This window comes from Corylus avellana, chromosome 5, assembly GCF_965113065.1.
Source record: "Corylus avellana chromosome 5, dhCorAvel1.hap1.2, whole genome shotgun sequence".
Taxonomy (NCBI): Eukaryota; Viridiplantae; Streptophyta; class Magnoliopsida; order Fagales; family Betulaceae; genus Corylus; species Corylus avellana.
The window spans coordinates 31737584-31757189 of record NC_142494.1 but is presented as its reverse complement, the minus strand read 5'-3'; the positions used below and the strand labels follow the sequence as shown (position 1 = coordinate 31757189).

The 19606-nt window shown below is 36.8% G+C and overlaps 3 protein-coding genes across 3 annotated transcripts; 2 read left to right on the top strand and 1 right to left on the bottom strand.

The window, feature by feature from the left end:
* The first annotated feature begins 2739 nt into the window (after positions 1-2739).
* LOC132182800 (cytochrome b-c1 complex subunit Rieske-4, mitochondrial) lies at positions 2740-6077 on the top strand. Its single transcript, XM_059596145.2, has 2 exons — positions 2740-3043; positions 5159-6077. The coding sequence occupies exons 1-2, from the start codon at positions 2842-2844 to the stop codon at positions 5800-5802; spliced, it is 846 nt and encodes a 281-aa protein (XP_059452128.1). The 5' UTR covers positions 2740-2841; the 3' UTR covers positions 5803-6077.
* A 181-nt stretch (positions 6078-6258) lies between these two features.
* On the bottom strand, positions 6259-7567 carry CCB1 (cofactor assembly of complex C). Its single transcript, XM_059595887.2, has 4 exons — positions 7168-7567; positions 6954-7078; positions 6713-6865; positions 6259-6626 (listed from the first exon to the last, which is right to left on the bottom strand). The coding sequence occupies exons 1-4, from the start codon at positions 7507-7509 to the stop codon at positions 6440-6442; spliced, it is 807 nt and encodes a 268-aa protein (XP_059451870.2). The 5' UTR covers positions 7510-7567; the 3' UTR covers positions 6259-6439.
* Positions 7568-9694: 2127 nt separating this feature from the next.
* LOC132180497 (nuclear factor kappa-B-binding protein) lies at positions 9695-17923 on the top strand. Its single transcript, XM_059593347.2, has 10 exons — positions 9695-10076; positions 11221-11636; positions 11713-11849; positions 12076-12189; positions 12347-12430; positions 13144-13314; positions 14639-14795; positions 15352-15512; positions 15599-15725; positions 16044-17923. Exons 2-10 carry the CDS (start codon positions 11319-11321, stop codon positions 17493-17495), a joined length of 2721 nt encoding a protein of 906 aa, XP_059449330.2. The 5' UTR covers positions 9695-10076; positions 11221-11318; the 3' UTR covers positions 17496-17923.
* Positions 17924-19606: the final 1683 nt, after the last annotated feature.

The following is a 19606-nucleotide window of genomic DNA, read 5'->3' as shown; positions in this document are numbered from 1 at the left end:
CCATAAACCAGACATCCAACCTCCACCATTGCACCTTCATCTCGTAGAATAGACATAGGATAGTAATGTTATTAAGTATATTGTTATATTATTATCATATAACTTAATGATGTGACAGTAAAAACCAGTCTTTAATCTTAAGTGTATAATAGTTTATTAAATAACATTTACTCTATATAGTGTAACCGTGTAAGACTTCTCCAAATATTTTTATTTTTCTTTTTTTAAATTGTGTTGTAATATAGTTGCTTGTTCGTCGTCCTATGTTAACAAAACAAATCCAAAATGCTTAGTTTGTATAGCAACATAAGACATATAACAAGATTTAACATGATTCAACCAACTCTCACAAAACCCACTAAAATCTAAGACCGATTATATGGATTTCAACACTATCTTAAGTACCCAAAACAAAGAGAATAATTTTTATAGGGACTTTGCATAAACTAAGTTCTTTATGACTTCCAATGAGACAATGGCACACCAGCGTGGATAAACTTGAGAATACTAGATTTTTCTCTATTATCTTCAATTCATCGAAAACATTTACATTAATCAATAAAAAAAAATAAAAATAAAAAAATTGGAGGATTTATAAGAATGACATGTATGATTTAGTATTTTCCAATGTACAATATGTAGGATTTAAAAAAAATAAAAAATAAAGAAATAAAAAATAAATTGAGTAATGTTAAAAACTATATCAATCCATTGGGCTAATGTGGCATCACTTCTTAGTTTTTTTTTATAAAAAAAATACATAAGGGCTAATCCAAAGACTAATAGGTACGACCACATTAGCCCAATAAAATGAGTTGAACGAGAGTGTAATTTTTAGAGTAATGCTAAAAAATATAAGGTTAAATGTCTTTCCAATACATGTGTTTTACGCCAAAATCAAATAACCATCTTAGTGTTAAAAAATATCACAAATAGTTCATATGGTAAGCAAATAAACCCACTTAGTACTTTCGTTATAATTTTGTTAATTTTTTTGACGGAGCTCTATGTCACCCTTATACATGGATTGGTACTTGTGGTTTTAAAGCAACATGTGGCGTGGTACCTATGTTTTTGGTTGTCATGTTAGATTTAAAAATATTTAAAATAATATGTAACAAAAAAAACAAAAAAATATGAGGAGTTAGGTTGAGGTGACTGCCCACCCCCATTTTAGTTAGGGGGTGGCTCAAAAATGGGGCCACCCCCAATGGGTAATCAGGGGGTGGTCGAACCACCCCCATGGCCTATAGGGGTGGTTCGGCCACCCCCTACTTTCAAAATGAGGGTGGTCGAACCACCCTCAAGAACCTTGGGGTGGCTTGGCCACCCTCATTTGACCTGGGGGTGGCTTTGGCCACCCCAGGCCAGGCAATTTAAGGGTGGCCGAACCACCTGCAAGGATCAAATAAAGAAAAAAATTTAAAGGGTTTGTTTTTTAGGGTGACCGAATCACCCCAAAGGTCATGGAGTGGCTTCACTAGCTTGTGTGGGGTGGCCAAAGCCGCCCTCAAGCCAAATGGGGGTGGTGGAGCCATCCCCAAAGGCAAACCCTTAAATATCTTTCTTTCTTTATTTTTTTTTAAGGAAAACTTCACTTTGGCACCTTGAACTTCCACCTGATTTTATAAATCCTTTCTGAACTTCAAAATCTGTCATTTTGGACTTCTGAACTTTAAATTACTCTTAATTAGAACCTTTCCATTAATGTTAGCCGTTAAAAATACAAAAAAGACCAAAATGTCCTTGATGTTTATTTTTCTAAAAATAAAAAAATGTTTTGGAAGTTGAAATTTTATACAAAAGTCAGGAATATAAACGTTATGTAACATTTAAACTTTGACGAAGGTCCACATTGAGAGTAAATGAAAGTTCAGGAGTCCAAAATGAGAGATTTGAAAGTTTAGGGAAAATTTGTAAAATCGAGTAGAAGTTTAAGGGACCAAAGTAAAGTTTTTTTTTTTTTTTTTAATTTGACCCTTGGGGGTGGCCGAACCACCCTTATGGCCTAAGGGTGGTTCAGCCATAGGGGTGGTTTGCCCACCCCCTGACTGCCCATTGGGGGTGGCTCGAGACACCCTCTAACTAAAATGGGGGTGGCTTATGGCCAAAATGGGGTGACCAAAAACCCCCAACCCAACTCTCCATTTTTTTTTTTTTTTTTGGTTAATTGGTGATTTCAGATTTTTGGTTTTTGGTTACATATTATTTTAAATGTTTTTTAATCTAATGCAACACACAAAAACACAAGTACTGCACCACGTGTCGCCTTAAAACCATGGGTACTAGTCCACGTGTAAGGGTGATGTGAAGCACCATAAAAAAAAAAACTAATAAAATCATGACAGAAGTACCAAGTAAATTTACTTGCTTACTATAGGTACAATTTGTAACAATTTTAAAAATAGATGTGACTATTTGATTCTAATGCAAATCACATATATTGAAAAGACATTTAACTTAAAAATATATTTATATTGGATTTTTTTTTTCTTCCTTCTAAATTTTTAATCAAAGATAAATAAAGCATGTCAGCTTAATATGCTAGCTAGATGGACGCTAGAATTCTAATTTGTACCATTGCTCTCCTTAATATGCATTGTCCTTGTGGGTTGGGCGTCCAGCCGCGTCCTGATGGACTAACAGGCGACGTGTCAGAATCAGAGGCACGATCTGATTGGAACCCCATCACGTTCAATTTTTTCTCTTCTCTCTGTCACTGTCTCTGTCTCTCTCTCTCTCTCTCTCTCTCTCTCTCTCTCTCAAGAGTTGGCCTTTTTATCTCTCTCCTCCAAAAGTGTCCCAAATACTTGGCGAGGTTAAAATCAGTGATAGAAGAAGATGTTGAGGGTTGCAGCGAGGCGGCTATCGTCTTTGTCTCCGTCGTCGCCGTGGAGGCTCAACCAGGCGGCCTCGTCCCTCGTCTCCCATGATTTCCTCGTCAACGGCGGTGATTCGTCGTCGATCGATCACCCCAGATCAAACGGCTCCGCCTACTCCTCCTTTTCTCTCAGACCTGACCTATTCCACCTCCCCTTCAGAGGTTAGGGTTTCTTCCTCTTCCCTTTAATATACTCACAAAAGATTTCGTATTTCTTTTCTTATAATCGAAACAGAAATAAAAAAGAATTTCTTATAATCACTGACGATTCATCGAATTAGGACTTTTTTTTATTGTGGAATTATTATAGGATTGCGTTTGGCAAGTTTTTGATAATGATTGTAGTCTAGTCTGCGTTAATTTTTTTTTTTTTTTTTTTGGGATTTTGTTATGTTGCGGAAATTTTGTAAGCAATAACAAAGCTATATCTTCATTGCTTGATTGAGATTGCTTTTGTGTTATATATTTTTGATATTTGGGGGAGCGCGAGCTGTGTATATTGCTGTGGTTAAAGGAGAGTGGAAACTAGTTTTCAAGGTTGGATATAACTGTAGGACTACGTTTCGTATGGGAAACGAAGGTTCGAAATTGCTGTTACTGAAGCTGTAAACAGATGGCAGGATTTGGTCGGTGTTTATAGAAATGACCTTTTTGTTTTTATTTTTTAAACCATGTCTGGTTGGAATTCTTGTGTGGTTGAATTCTTATTTTCTTTTCTTCTTTTCTTCTTCTGTTTTTTTTTTCTTTTTTTCTTTTTCTTTTTGTTTCTTTTTCGTTTTTTTTTTTTTCTTGCATTTTGGTTCAAGTAAAAGTGAAGGAGAGCATAACTGGAGTTCAGGTGTACCTAACTCAAGCTGCCTCTTGAAATTGCAATTTATTGATATGAGATGCGCAACATTATATTTTGTTGTCTAAACGATGTTTTTTAATAAATTTTTGTGTTGGATGAGTCAACCTCAAAATGGAAATGTTGAAGAATAGGCTTTCTTATACAACCAAAGAGAATTTAGCTTTTGCTGGTTTGGATTCAACAACTTGTAACTTATTATTACTTCATCCTAGTAAGATCCATATGTAGATTGATAATATCAAATATTTAGTTGTATTTGAATGTGTTTATCATCTCGTAGTCCTCATATACTATTGTTAGTTTGTTACTACCTGTTGATAATTATTTGTTAGTAAAATATTTTTTTGGGATAAGTAATTATTTGTTAGTAAAATGACAACTCCTTCCCCATTATTCCATTATTACTAGATGGAGTTTGAGGTTGTGGGTCGTGTTTTGGTAAGTGCTTGTGTAACATACCAAGTAAAAAAGAAAAGGCTATTTTACATGAGATTTGAAAGACAGGAATACTTTGATATCTAAAATTTGAGTTATGGTATTTTTTTATGTATAAATCTGTGGTCCTGTGGTACTCTGTTGTTATCAGTGATGGGAAATATCCTGATACAACCAGCTGAAGACTTTATTTATAGAAAGGGTTGTGGAGTTAAATGTTGTTATTCATCTTAATAGATTTTTTTCCACCTTGTTTAATGTGCTGCTTTTAGTCATTTGCAATGGTGCATTTATATCTTTTGTGCATAAAGAATGCAATACTATAAAACAGGATGGTATCCTCTTCCTAATCTTAATTATATGCTTTTTTAGAGTTGCTGTTTGAGCAACTATAGCTTGTGTTTGAAATGATATTTAAGGAAGACTGAGTTAAGATGGGCAATGGAAGAATCTTCATGGTCTCCAAGGCAATGTCTTCAGGGTTTACATTTCTTCAACAAGCCCTAGGATAATGAGTTATGTATGGCTCCCAGCATTACATTTGGACTGATTTGCTTTTCAGACGAGATACAAACATAGGCTTATCCAACCAGATGTGCTGATATGCATAAGTCAACGCATAAGAATATGTATTTCCATACTCCCTGTTTCCAGAGTTTGTTCTTTCGTTTCTTGTGATTACCAAGGTACCTGGGACATAAAAGTAAAGGTAGCTGAAAAAAGCATGAAGGTTGTATGTCAAGATGAGGAAAAAAAAAAAAACCTTGAAAACGAATAAATATTCTGTTTCTTTCATCATGAAGCAAGTTGCGCCTGATTGTTGGTGTCTATTTGGAGCTTGTCATCACCATTTGCCTTTTAAAGCTTGGACGGCTTTTTCCATTGGTTTGTTTGCATTCTGAAATATACATATTGTTGAGTGAAGACATGGTAGTGCATTTTGCTTGTGCTTTTTCTTATGATTCTTCTTGGCAAATGTTTGGTTATTCCAGGTTTTGCTTCTGAGTCTCTGATGCCAACAAAGGAAAACGGCATAGTTGCAGATGTTCCTGCCACTGTGGCAGCTGTTAAGAACCCTACATCAAAGATAGTTTATGATGATCACAACCATGAGCGTTATCCTCCAGGTGACCCCAGTAAGCGGGCATTTGCCTATTTTGTCCTGACCGGTGGTAGGTTTGTTTATGCCTCGCTGATTCGTCTCCTTGTCCTCAAGTTTGTGTTGAGCATGTCAGCAAGCAAGGATGTTCTTGCACTGGCCTCACTTGAGGTTGATATCTCCAGTATTGAGCCAGGCTCCACTGTGACTGTTAAGTGGCGTGGAAAGCCAGTCTTCATCAGGCGCCGAACTGAGGATGATATAAAGCTGGCAAATAGTGTCGATATTGGATCTCTTCGTGACCCACAGCAGGACTCAGAGAGGGTTAAGGACCCTGAATGGCTTATCGTTGTTGGGGTCTGCACACATCTAGGTTGCATTCCATTGCCAAATGCTGGTGATTTTGGTGGATGGTTTTGCCCATGCCATGGATCCCATTATGATGTCTCTGGCAGGATTCGTAAAGGGCCAGCTCCATACAATTTGGAGGTACCTACTTACACCTTTTTGGATGAGAACAAGTTAATGATTGGTTGAGAATTGGGGTTTCTTGCAAACAGCAGTTATTTCGCGATTCCAATATATTTAATTTGATCCGATAATGTCGAAGATTTGTTGTGGACATTTTTTATTTGAGCCCCTTCTTGGGCATGTTTAGAAATGTTCGTGTAACTTGGATTTTGTAAACTGGTACTGTTGGTGATGCTCTGAATTCTGAATAAGTTGCCTGGCCTCTTTGCTGAGCTTTGATGATTTTAAAACTCTTTCTACAATTTCAGGAAGCAGGTATAAAATTATTCAATTAGGTTTGCTGCTCTGGTGTCATGGTTATGAGTAATGGTGTTTTGTTTGCACTTTCTCCTCTTTTCTTTTTTTTCTTTTTTTTTGGGTTTTTGTTTTACCTTTCCTGTGGTTCAGGGAGGGGAGTTGTTGATGTTAGAGGTTTGAAGTCAGGTATTCTTGTTCTGACGACATATCACTGCGCTGCAAATATATGCATTACAAAAGTCATAGTGCTCTTTTTGGCTTTTCTTAATTTATACCTCTACAACAAATAAAATTTCAAGCCTCATAACGTAACGTCCTCCCTCTGTGATAGTAGTTTGAACACAAAGGTTGGGAGGGTCTCAGACAATTGTGTGGGGCTATATAATCTATATAAAAGAAACCTTGATCACCTCTCGAAGATTCCCTTGACATACACCATGCCCTTTTCACTCAACTGAAGCTCCTTCCTCAATTGCTCTACTTGCTGGTCATCCCCTTGAACTATGATCTCTGAAAGGGTCCCGTCATCTGCAACAGCCAATTTAACCTTGATCTGTTCCTTTCTTGACGCTCGTTTCCAGTAATAAGCTCCTCTGTGTTCCATTCTCAAAAGATTTAGTATTTCAGATTACGTACATGTTACCTAGATAACTATAATAATAACATTAATAGCACTTACGCCAATGGGCTTAGGACCGTAAGCCAGAACCAATTATTGCCAAAATCTGGCACAGTTATTGTAAGAACAAGGGCCACGCTTGCGAGGCTGATGCAGGTGCAGAAAGTGAGCAGTGCTGCTTGGCCTCGGCTTGGAACCATCATGCCTTCAAATCTTCAATCAAAATAGAAGCATATGTTATACAAGTACTTCACCAAAACTCAACAACAATCTAATTAAGAGGAGGATGGCGGTGGCTTACGTAATGGTCTCTCCTCTATCAGTCACCACAAAATTGTTGCGGGTGAAGAAAGACAGGATTTCTCCTGCGACCTGATTAGGTGCCTTTTTCCCTTCTCCTTCACCTATAAACGTCTTCTGCACAATCTGATAGATATGCCACCCCAATTAAATTAATGTTAAGAAGAAATCAAATTTGTTGCGAAAGAAAAAAAGAAAAAGAAAAGAATTGGAACCTTGGACTTGACAGAGCGCTTGATGAGGGACCATAGGCCAGGAACTGAGATAACAAAGAGACCCAATGAAGTATAGTAGCTAGCCAAAGAATAACCCATGCTCTCTGCAAGTAAGAGGAGCGAAGATGGATTGTGGTGGTGTTCCAGAAGAGCAGCAGAAGATAAGACATGGTCCTGGAGGGAGACACGCACCGCCAGACTCTTGGGTCTCGTGGGGTTCCGAGCCTGTCCGGGCCATGGTTTCTGGTGACTCAAGTCCTTGTTGAACTTGGAGTTGGAGGGAGGAAGAAGAGAGAGAGAAGTAAGAGGGTGGGGATGTGGGGATAATATCTTAGCTGCCATTGGTCTCGCTGAGAGAAGAAAAGGATCAACTGTTTTTTAGCTGAGATAACTACCGAGTCTGTGATGCTCTGCTCGGTCAATTGAATGGTCCAGGTATAAAACGACACATTGCACCCCATTTCACCAGTAGCGTCACTCATTTCTCTTTTTCTTTTTTCTTCTTGGTATATAGGGAAACATTAATCGATAATAATGATTTTTTTTTTTTCTTCAAATAAGTTTCAGCCAATTTTACAAATTTTTTTTAAAACATAATTCACGAATTCAATACAAAATTATTGAGTTCACCTTTTTTTTTTTTTTTTTTTTGACATGTTCACACAAGAGAAAGGTAAAAGGGTAAGTAGATTCGAACTAATAACCTCTGCTTTATAAAGCGTGGTTCGTCGATTGAGCTATCTTTTAGAAACACGAAATTAGTGAGTTAGAATTGAAAACTTTGACCAATTTAATTAAATGAGTATGATTATAGTCTTAAACACGTGTATTGACTCAGCTCGAACCCGATACGCAACATTTAAGACTGATAATTTGATACAACCCATTAACTCAATACCAATCTAATACAAAATTAATAAGTTATAGTTAAAAAGTTTTAACTATTTAATTAAATTGATGGATTTAATGTTTATCTATATATATAATGAAAAGGGTATAATTGAGCAGAATTGAAGCAAATTTGGAACCCGATGGAAAACATTGCAAAAGTTGGGGCCACAGTTAATAAATCAAGAATGACAAACTCACAAAAGGGGCAGCAGCACATGTGAAAAGAAAAGGAGAAACCCGAAGAATAAGAAAAGGATATAACGTTTACTTGAGATACCCAAAGTCCACGAGATCCAAAGGCCTCAAAACATTATCATCACATTCCGGATTCAAGTACGACGGCAGTTCGAATGGCTCACAATCAATGTCGGTAGCCGAGCCAAAGACAATCGAATTGCTGTTTTTGCTATTTTGTATCATGTTTCTATTTTTAAGGTATAGGCTATAGCTATTATTAATTTTTTTTTTTTTAATTGAATACAAGAAAAAATTATAATTGAGGGTCATTCCCAGTTTTAATCCGGATAAAAAAAAAAATGAAAGACTTAAAAATGCTTCCAAATACAATAAGAAAAGTGACCAATTTTGCTAAATAATCTTCCATGTATTATTGCTAGATAAATGTTATAAAATATACTTTTATCTCATAATTATTTTAATTAATTCTTGTATTCTTTTTTTCAAAAAAAAAAAATTAATTGATCAAATGATTGATTGCAACCATCATGTCAGTATTGTGTAATAATTATCATATAAAAATGTACTTTTTAGCATTACTCTTTTTCTTGTTATGAACTTAAAATGCTAATAATAATACTAATATGGTAATAGAAAAATGATTTTCTTTACACCACAATTACACTATGCTAATATGGTATGAGCTAATTCTTGAATTAGCCCTTGTTAAAAAAAAGAAAAAAAAAGAACAAGATACTAGTCCATACCATATTATCATAATGTAATTGTGGTGTAAAATATAACACTAATCATAACAAAAAGTGTACGCTAGAAACCTCATTTTTATCATATAATCATCTAATAACACTGACGTGACAGTCTTAATTAACATTTATACCATTTTTTGTTAAAAATAGTCAAGAATTAGATAAGATTGTCATACCAATATTGCATAATAATTATTAGATAAAAAGTTGGTATATAATATTACTCGTTCCATTTTTCTTGGAGAAGACATAGTAAAATTTCTCAGAAAAAAGAAAAAAGAGAGAGAACATATGATAAAATTGGAAATATTCGAAAATATTACCCCAATTTATGGCCAACTCAAGGCTCAAGAGTCAAGCTTGTCTTTGGAACTTCATTGACTACTTAACACTTCCTCTATTATTTGTACATTTTTAGACAATTTCAGTTATTTAGTAGTCGTGCCAATATCCAACAAATGAATTCGACCCGTACGGGGAAGTAGTATTTCAACTTACTCTCTCTCCACAATAACCAAAGAAGCACTAGACTATAAATTATAAAAACCATTGAAATGAAACTTTCTAATAGGATAAACTATAATTTATAAAAATAAAAAAATAAAAACAATTTTCCCATTCGTGGCCCCATCTATTGAAATCACAGCCACACATGGAGGCCAACATGGCAAGAGAGCGAACCCACAGGAGGGTGGGAGCCATGGCTCGAGCCAAGCCGCGTCCGTGCGCGCCAAGGAACCGTTCAATGTAAACCATAACGGTTCCGATAAACCACACTCGTCCGATCTTCCATCACTCTCTCGTTCTGTCTCCCCACTCCATCGTGCTGTGCGTGCGCGTGTGCAAGAGTGCTTCTCTCTCTCATTCACATACTCCCTCTCCTTCCCAAACCCAACCGGATAATACGAAACCTTCTCTGCCTCTCTTTTACTCCTCTGCCTATTGGGGGAGGGGGTAAATCTCTAGCTTCTTCCTTGTTTTTTTTTTTTTTTTTGGTTTCTTTACTGCGAAATCCGAGGACTTCAATTTATTACGGCTTTCACGGGGACCAGCGGTGGAGGATAGATATTGCAGGTATTGTGTTATTCCTTTCAATTTCTAGGGTTTCGCTAATTCCAATTCGAAAGAGGTAGTTTTCTTTTCGTTTCCTTCTTCTTCTTGTTTCCTTTAATTAGTGCATGGAAGTAATTTCAGCACTGGCACCTAACAAAGTTCGTTTATTTTTTACTTTGGGTGGGGAAAGATGATTTTTCTTCCCTCTTTGGATGTCCGTGGGAACTTTGAATGTTTTGTTGAAAAAAAATAAAAGCAATTATTTCTTCAAGTGGTTGCGCTTCAGCTCCGAATAGCGTGCAGCAGTTTCCATATTGTGTTCTTGAAACTCGACCTTTATGACGTATGGCCAGTTCATGACTCAAGTTAGTTGCGTTGGCTTTGTCTATTATGTGGTTGGGATTTATGGGTCGTTAAGTTTTTTGGTCGGTTGCAGGTTAATGGATGACATACTAGACTTGGGACTTTAAACTGACACTACGGGTCTGATAGGAAGCTTTGGTTTGGGAATTTGGGCAGTAATGTGTAGGAATGTTGATGATGGTCTAAGTAGAGTTTCTTACGATGGTCCCACGGCCCCATTTCCATGATATTATTGAAATCTCATTTATGGTTATTATGATGAATATCCTGCCAAAAAATTGGGTGTTTGTGTGTGTTATGCGAGAGGAATGAAAAGGAACTATCTTAGTTGATAGTCTGTGTATTCCACATTGAATCCCTGTTTGTTGAATGTAGTAGTGGGTGCAATTATTGAGGAACTAATGACTCTATCAAAAGATAAAATTGTACATGATCTAATCAGAATCTAATTTAGTATGAAGTTTTCACTAATCGATATTGTGGTAATTGATCGATAATGTGCTTACATCCTTCTTTCTGTTATGCAGTAGCCTTGGCTTATAAGAAATTTTTTTACATTTCGTAATCTTAATGCAATGAATGCGCTTGCAATATGCTTCTTAAACAGAAGAATACTGCGATCGAAAAGGAAAAAAAGGGTTCTTTTTTTTTTGTGTGTGTGTGTGTGTGTTGGGGGGGGGGGGGGGGGGGGGGAGAGGAAGGGCACCTGTCTTGTAATTTCTGGGGCTTGTACATGGTGAATTATTGTTTAATTTGAGAATCACAATTCCCCATGAATTTTCCTAATCTATGATCGTTTCAGGTTGTATGTGGTGGAAAGATGTTTGCCAAGGATGATCAAGATATTATTTTACATTATGTTGGTGTAAATTCCTGCCAAGCATTTTGACATCTGTGCCAATGGCAGCTGACCAGCGGAGAAAACGACTACATGATGCGAGCCTTATGGGTTCCAGTTCTAGGCAGCAACATAGACTAAAAAGGAAGATTTCGGGATTGCCACACAATGACGTGAGCATGAAATCTCGTATTTCTCTTGAGTGGGATGGCAATAAAAAACGGGTTGTTGCTAAAAGGGAACAAATTGGCTTAAGTTGGAGAGATGTGAGGCCATTTAATGATTCTGCTCCTCCTCATCAGAACTCTTTAGCAGATGTTTTTGCCATTCCACAAGAAATTTTTGAGTTAGAAAATTTGACAGGGATTCTTTCTTATGAGGTACCTATTATTTCGGGTTAAAAATGTTATTTTCTTAGATTGTGTTTTATGCATTTTGTGGTGGAACTTATTACAGGTTTGGCAGAGTCATCTATCGGAAAATGAGAGAAAATACCTTATGGAGCTTCTCCCTAATGGACCTGAGCCTCAGCAAGTTTTGCAGGCATTGTTCACTGGGGACAACTTTCACTTTGGAAACCCCTTTCTCAAATGGCAAGTATTCATACATGATATTTTTGTTTAACGTAAATGAGTTGTTTTCTCTTTAGAAAAAAGTCATGTAAATGCACTTTTGTATTGATTTATGTAAAAGTTCTCATAGAGAAGAGCAAAGATCAATCTTCCATATGTTCTTGGTCATTGTGAATATTCCCTTACAATCTGTTATGCAAGTCCAGAGTTTAATTAATGAATGTGTCTGGAACATATATGCTTGCAGGGGTGCTTCACTTCGTTCAGGTAGTCTTCACCCTGATACAGTTCTTCATCGGGAACAGTGTTTAAAGGCTGAAAAGAAAGCATACTATTCAAAGTTGAAGGAATATCATGATGAGTATGTCAAGCTAATCCCTTTTTAGCTACTTATCAAAAAAAAAAAACCTAATCCCTTTTTAGCTGTATATTTGATAATGTTATTCAATGTTTTTTTTTTTTTTTTTTTTTTTTAACTCAATTCTTTGGTTACAACATTTTTATTGTTCCTGTGGCAGTATGATAGGATATTTACTGAAGTTGAAAGAGAGATGGGAAAACTGCAAGGATCCTGAAAAGGAAATTGTACAGAAACTATGGAGGTTATATTCTCAACATGTTCTTTTAAATTCTATTGCTGCAGCTTTTTTATCCTTCTTGTGCACAAGCCAATTGGCACATTATGGTGGGAAGGATGTGTTTTTGAGGGCCATGTTTCCGAAACTGTCACTGCTTTTTCTTCAGATCAAAAGAATGTATTGTTTGAGAGCTACTCGTTTAGTCTATGGTGTTGGAAGAAATGTTATATGGTGATGATGGATTCCTTAGACTTGTTATATACTTCATTCAATGGTGTCTGATGAAATCGAGCATGCCTTGTATGCTCTGTTTGCACTAGTATTTGAGTATTTTATAATTCTAAAAGATTGGTGGAGCTTAATGAGGGGCCTTGTTATGTATTTATGTGCAAATTTGCCTGAATTATATTTCTTTGGAAAATGAGCAAGTTTGTTTAATAATAGGTAACCTTTTCCAGTCATTTTGTTTTCAAGATAAATGAAGTTCTAAGATGCAATTGCTCTCACAATCATCTCCTCTTGTTCAAATCTTGTAAAACTTGCATTAACATTAATGCTTTTTGATAAACCAAAACATTTGAGTGGATTTTGCTGGGAGTTTCTTTGAGTCTTGATTTGATCAGACGTTATGTTATATCCTCTTTGGATTTCACAGCTTTATTGTAATATGTAGTTTGTTCTCTCTCTCTGTGATTTCTTATAGTGATATTTTGAATTTCATTTTTGTGTCTGAGCAGAAATGGTTTGGAGAAAGGAATTCTCTCACATGGAAATGAGTCCAGATTTGCTGATCCAGAGGAGGATTTCACAGCTACATCTGAATCTTGTTCATGGGCGGCAGATGACAAAGTATGCAGTAGTGATAACCAGAACTCCTCAGCGGTGAAGGGTGCAGAACTTCTAAAAAGGTAATTAGGCTCCACTTTGAGCCATATCAGTTCATGTATATATTGCCACACGAAGGATTTCCCAGTTAGGAAATCTGATGCTGGATCTTGAAGTCAACACTGTCATCATGGTATTTTTGGGTTATGGATTTGATGTTGGAAGGTCTATGATTATGCTTCTAAAGCTGATTGAGAATCATTAGTCTCCGAATAAAGAGACAGATTACGAGGGCATAGTAGGCTGCTGGCAAAACCTTTCCTAATATGACTGTGGCTTTTAATGAAAAGGGAAAACAACTGTGGCTTTTAATGAAAAGGGAAAACAATCATAAACAAAGCGGGAAACTTATTAAATTATAACATATTTTTAAAAAAACCAGTAGCTTATAACCTTAAAGAACATAACCCAAAGACTCTAAGATGCAGCTCCAAGGCAAGAAAATTTCATACTGGCCATTCCATCAAATGTAAACCAAATTTCTAGGTTTCTTCAGACTGTAACTTGCTTTTCCATGCTTAACTACCTGGTTTATTTTTATGTCTTGCTTCCCCTTTTAAATTCTCCCAATTTAGCAAGGTTTAGGAATGAGTTATTAACAGGGATGATTTTGTGATATTAGAAGATGAGATTTCTTTGGATGAATCTAGGCTTGGCGTTACTCTCTCTTTCTCACACTTAGTTGCAAAGTGAGTGTATGTATGAGTATAAATGGCTCGGGACTTGTTATCTTGTACCTTTCTGGTAAAGTAAGCTTTTCTAAAAGAGCAATGCTACTCGTCACACTCATTTCATATTGACTGACGTGGTGTGTTTTAAGCTTTTCTATATTGCTGCTTCTAGCATTCTTGTACTTCAATTATTTCACATGTTTCTTTCTATTGCGAGTGAATTAGGCAGTGCCCCTTCCTCTTCCATTTTATAATTTATTGAGCTTATGAACTCTAGATTGTAAATATTTGGAGCAGGTCTTGTACACCTCCCTTGTAGTTGGTTATGCTCCTTTTTTCTTTGCTGAATTTCTTTGTTACTTTTTTCTTTTCTTTTTCTTTTTCTTTTTTTTTTTTTTTTAAAAAAAAATTGAAAATTAAAAAGGTTGCTTGTGGAAGTTTCTTCACTTATACTATGGTAGTTTGGTGGATTCTTTTGTTTAGTATGACTAATTATGTCTCATGGTTGTATTATCTGCTTGTAGTAGCTATACTGAGCTATGGTAGTTTCTTTGTGATGTATTTGTATTTAGTTTTTTTTTTTTTTTGATAAGTAAAAAATTTGGACCATTTCTCTATTTATGCATGTCATCCTTGTCATCACTGAAAGAATCTTATGGATTTGCATCATTGCCAGGACGTCCGAGAAAGGCCTCATGAAAGACAAAGGTAGAAATGCATTGATTGCTTCGGATGATGTGTTTAATGTAGGAGTTAGACCCAGAAATGGAGACAAAGTACACAAGCGTAATATCCACTGTAGTGATGGTGCCAAATATATGTCATATTTCAAGGTTGGTGTTTCCATGATGTTTAATAGTTTGTATAAAAATCTTGAAGGCAGGACAGCTGGCTACTTAATCAGTCACCTCATAGATTAAAGGCAAGCATCTGGATATGAAGTGAACCTATCTAGAATCAAGGAAAAGTTAATTAGGAATAGACTGTTTACTTTCCTCTTAGTTGTTTCTTCATAAGCATGAGTTTCTACAGTGTCTAATACTTTTGCTCATGAGTCCCCTATTATTCTTTTTACTTCATTTTATAAACTTCTTTTAAAGGACTCTCACAACTTGGTTTACATGGTTTTCAAGTTTCTTGGTCTGTTGCTCCTACTAGTTAGGTGGCTTTTCTTGTATACTCCATGTACCTGGGAGCGCTTTACGCTTTTAATGATATCTCGATTACTTATAAAAAAAAATGTATACAGTAATAAATTTGCTTCCCACATGTTCAGTTTATATAGAAGATTAGGGATTAAACCTTGCATTGGAAGTAAACTGAGTTACACTCAAACACAGATACATGTTCCAAAGCTGTTGCTGATACTGTGCCTTTGATATATTTCAGATTAGCAAGAAGCAGCATGAACTCGTCAAGAATATGAAGCAGTCTGGTAAGAGCATCCAGTCTAGGTCTCTTAACCGTGTTTTGGGTAATCTTGATAGTTTTCACGTACAACCATATGAAGTATTTGTGGAAGAAGAGCAGAAGAAATTGCATCAGCACTGGTTAGTGTATTGTGAAGGGAATGTCTTTCTTAAACTTCATCAAACTGTTGATTATCTCCTTCCTCATAATTCACACTTGTTTATAGGTCACAATTGTCAGCCGAAGTTATCCCAGTGGCGTATGCTAACTGGATAGAGAGGAACATTCAAAGAAGGCTAATGACAAGTTCTTTGGGGCAAGAAATAAAATATAAGCTAAAATTTTCGATGAAGGTCTATGACTCTGCCTTGTTTCCTCTGTTGTTATTGTTATTATTTTTATTGGTATTGTTTTGTTATTGATAGTGTTGTTATCAATATGGATTGTGCCACATATCACAATCTCTTCTACCCATCCTTTCTACCAGTACCACTACTAGTGTTATTTAGTATACATGACCACGTGAGTTTGTGTAATATTAATATCCTATGGATCCTTAACTAATGTCTTATTGTGGTACCACATCAAGAATTTTCTTTAGTGGTATTCATAAAAAAAGTAAATAAATTTCCTTAGTGGTATGATGTTTAACCTATCACTTTGTTGTTCAGGATGAGGATAATGAGAACCTTGAGAGTGTGCCTCCAGATCAGAAGGAAAACGAGTTGATGAACAATGTAGCTACACCGGAAGATGATGAAGAATCTATTTCTGGATCCTTACAGAATCAAGAGTCTGTTGCTGGCTCTCCACAGAATCAAGAGTCTGTTCCTAGCTCCCCACAAAATCATGAGTGTGTTCCTAACTCCATACAGAATCAAGAGTTTATTACTACTGGCTCCCCACAAAATCAGAAGTCTATTATAGCTGGCTCCCCACAAAGTCAGTCTTCAGAGCAGATTTCTTCTCTTAGCGGTGGCCATGAGATCAATCCTGTGGACATGGATTCCGAAAATGATCATATCATGTCAAAAATAGATAATGCCACTGCTGATGGATCCAAGTACTTGGGGAATTTGAACACTGCAGATGTGGCAGATGTTGCAGTTAGTCAGGGAGGGCCTCTTACTTCTGGAGAAGATGTTTGGCCAGCTGTTAGCTTGCCCCATTCTTACTATGATTCTGCGGCAAGCCATGAATTCACATCTGCCAGTGGTTTGCCACTTGAGCATTCACAAGTTAATGAACAGCAACGAGTCCACTTGATTGATCTAGAATCTGACTTGCAAGTAGAGGAGTCTGGGAAAGATTTTTTGCACAGACAATCAGGTGATTGTTCTTTCAGTTCTTATCCAAACCAAGACCGAAATGAGTTACTTCAATCTCTCTTCAAGAACCAGGGGATGCTGTCCTACCATCACGAACAGAAACAGACAGGTTTAGAATTTCAACCACCAGACAATTTGTCGATGGAAAATGGTCAGTTTTCTGGGCATTACCAGGAGCAGCGACAGCAGTCACTGCCAGTGGAGCAGGAGCAGAAGAGACAGAACGAGGTCTACATGCACCGAAACATTTCAGGGAACATGTATGCTGATGGAGTTAGATACTTGATCCCAAGGCAAGAACACTTGGCACCAGTCAATATGCAGGATTTGGCTGTCAATACCATCCGCATGCCAGCACCTCTCCAATCTGGATTAAATGGTGGAGAATTGTTAAGTCAGAACTGGTTTGCCGGTGAGCATCAAGTTCATGGTGGCTGGACTGGGTCAAATGCTGCTAGTGTCCAGAGTCAGAGCATTGGCGGTGGAAGTGGTTCAGATCAGAGTTTATTCCATGTTCTATCTCATTGTAACCAACTACGTTCCAGCGGCCCTTACGATTCATTGGGCTCCACTGATCAGTTCATTGCATCGAGGAACTATGGAATGGTGGATAGCAGTACGCCCAGGATGAGCAATGTTATACCACAAGCATCACATTCACTAGACTACTTGAGTGGGCATGAAGCAGCCACTTCCATGATGCCTGATGATATGGGGTGGATGGGCTTGCCACATCAGAATTCTGTTTTACATGATCAAATGGGAAAACCATACTTGAGGTCATGGAACCACTGAGAACTTATATATATATATTTGGTTGACTGTGTTCCAGTTTATGGCTTGGTTGCAAGACAGGTTAAGAAGAAATGTTGGGTGTACAAGAGTTTCTCGTTTGGGATGACTTTGGGATTTACTGCAGATTCAAGTAAGTCGAGGATACAGAATTCCAATATAGGTTTTTGTAAATACCTATACAAGAGCCAACTCAAACACCATGTATATAAAGCTCTAGATGTTAGAGGGGGGGCAAGTCGGGGAGAATTAATGGGGTGGAAAAAAAAAAAAAAAAAAGGGTCCAGGTTTCTCATAGTTCTTAGTTAAGTTATAAATTACTCTTTCATTTCATTGGATTCTTTTTTCTTTTATTGCTTCTGAGGATGTCTTCTAATAATTTTGGAGATTGTAAATTTCCAGAGGCAAATGCTTGATTTTTTTTTTTTTAATGGTTTTTGTTATTGTTGATAATTCCATATTTTAGGTTTAAAAAAAATTATTTTTGAAGCCCTCCTTTTTGGGTCTCGTACTATTTTTTCATAAGAAGCACGGTAGAAGCACAAGGTGGACACCATTCCTCATTTCCTCTCGTTGCAAACTCATTTGACCAACTCGGTGTGCAAGGTACTTCACCAAGCTTGACTTGAGATCGGGATATTATCTAGTGCGAAACTGCGAATAGTGGAAGGGGACAAGCTGAAGACTACGTGTTACCCGATGGAGACTGAATTAGGTCATGTTGGGTGCACATGCACTTGATCCGGAACCAGAATTTCGGGGACATGAACATACTGGGTGACTGCTCCTTGGCTTGGAGAAAAATCCTCAAACTGAGACAAATTGCCCGAGAGAAGATAAGATACTAAGTTGGTAATGGTTTGTCCATTTCTTTTTGGTATGATAATTGATAACTGGCATTTGTTGTCCTCCTCATCATCTGAAAATTTGGAGAAAGAATTATACGTATCTCAAGATTAGGGAAATAAGCACAGGTTGAGGCTATATATCATTGAAGGTTGGAATTGGAGAAGGGCGACTGCTCGATCCCTAGTGTGGTAGGAGTTACAGAGAGCTACGCTACCCCTAGTGATTTCAGGCCCAACATGGTAAGTAGAGACATGGTGAAATGGGTGGATGACACTAATATTGGCAGGTTCACTGTTAAGAGTGCTTGAGAAGGCATCCCAAAGGTAGCATGGTAGGATGATTCCTAAGCATGCATTGATTCTATGCGTACGGCATCCTCTCGAAGATCTATTGTGCTCTATGTGACAAAATGTCGAAGGTCGAATTCTATGTGATAAGAAGAGCAACAATTCTTTATGAAAAATTGGAAAGAGCATAAGCTGCTTGTGTTTCAATAGGACAACTGGACAATTATTGCATTCAAGGGCTTATCGTACAAACCCATAAATGCAATTTGGCGATCCTGAATCAAGGAAGATTGTTACCAATAGAGGTTTAGGATGATTGGTTTCAGAATTTAAATAACAAAAACTAGCCAACAAAGGTTTAATGATGGGTTGAATTATAATAGGTTCAGTCAAAAGAAATCTATTACTATACAAAATCCACGTCGGGAGGGCATGATGACATGAGTAAACTTGGGTGTTTACCCATTGGTATGTTACTATTTTTCTCAGAAAATCTTTATAGATATGGTTAAATCTAAGGATTTAGAGAGGTCAATATTTGATTTTTGAAATGGAGACCCCTTTTAAAGTGAGGCTCTTTAGAAGTGGTTTCTAATAAAATGTATGATTGTTTGGCATGTGACAGACTGTAGCTCTGCACTAGTTGCTTGTATGCAGAGGAGGCTCTTATGCTTTTTTAACACAGGCATTGCGGACCGCATACATGTGTCACTTTTTCTTCCTCAACCACTGAAGGAAAAAAAAAAAAAAAAAAAAAAAAAAAAAACTTTGATTTTTTAGATTTGTGGGTCTGACGAAGGAAGAATGGGAGAAAAGAAGATATAAATGCTAAATGTACTCTAAGTGCATACTCTCGTGTGTAATAATGAAAATCACCATTACATCTAAAATCTTATTATGATAAATTCATAATCTAATGTTGATTTTCACCGCCACGTTAAAAATTTTGAATTTAGAAATGCATGTAGCATTTCAGAA

What these genes read in the sequence shown, in the direction of transcription:
- LOC132182800 (XM_059596145.2), top strand. Translation starts at nt 2,842, where the DNA reads ATGTTGAGGGTTGCAGCGAGGCGGCTATCGTCTTTGTCTCCGTCGTCG. An exon ending in ATTCCACCTCCCCTTCAGAG is followed by an intron (nt 3,044 to 5,158) that starts GTTAGGGTTTCT and finishes TGGTTATTCCAG; the next exon opens with GTTTTGCTTCTGAGTCTCTG.
- CCB1 (XM_059595887.2), bottom strand. Translation starts at nt 7,509, where the DNA reads ATGGCAGCTAAGATATTATCCCCACATCCCCACCCTCTTACTTCTCTC. An exon ending in AGCGCTCTGTCAAGTCCAAG is followed by an intron (nt 7,079 to 7,167) that starts GTTCCAATTCTT and finishes CATATCTATCAG; the next exon opens with ATTGTGCAGAAGACGTTTAT. An exon ending in GATAGAGGAGAGACCATTAC is followed by an intron (nt 6,866 to 6,953) that starts GTAAGCCACCGC and finishes TTTTGATTGAAG; the next exon opens with ATTTGAAGGCATGATGGTTC.
- LOC132180497 (XM_059593347.2), top strand. Translation starts at nt 11,319, where the DNA reads ATGGCAGCTGACCAGCGGAGAAAACGACTACATGATGCGAGCCTTATG. An exon ending in ATTGTACAGAAACTATGGAG is followed by an intron (nt 12,431 to 13,143) that starts GTTATATTCTCA and finishes GTGTCTGAGCAG; the next exon opens with AAATGGTTTGGAGAAAGGAA. An exon ending in AATATATGTCATATTTCAAG is followed by an intron (nt 14,796 to 15,351) that starts GTTGGTGTTTCC and finishes GATATATTTCAG; the next exon opens with ATTAGCAAGAAGCAGCATGA.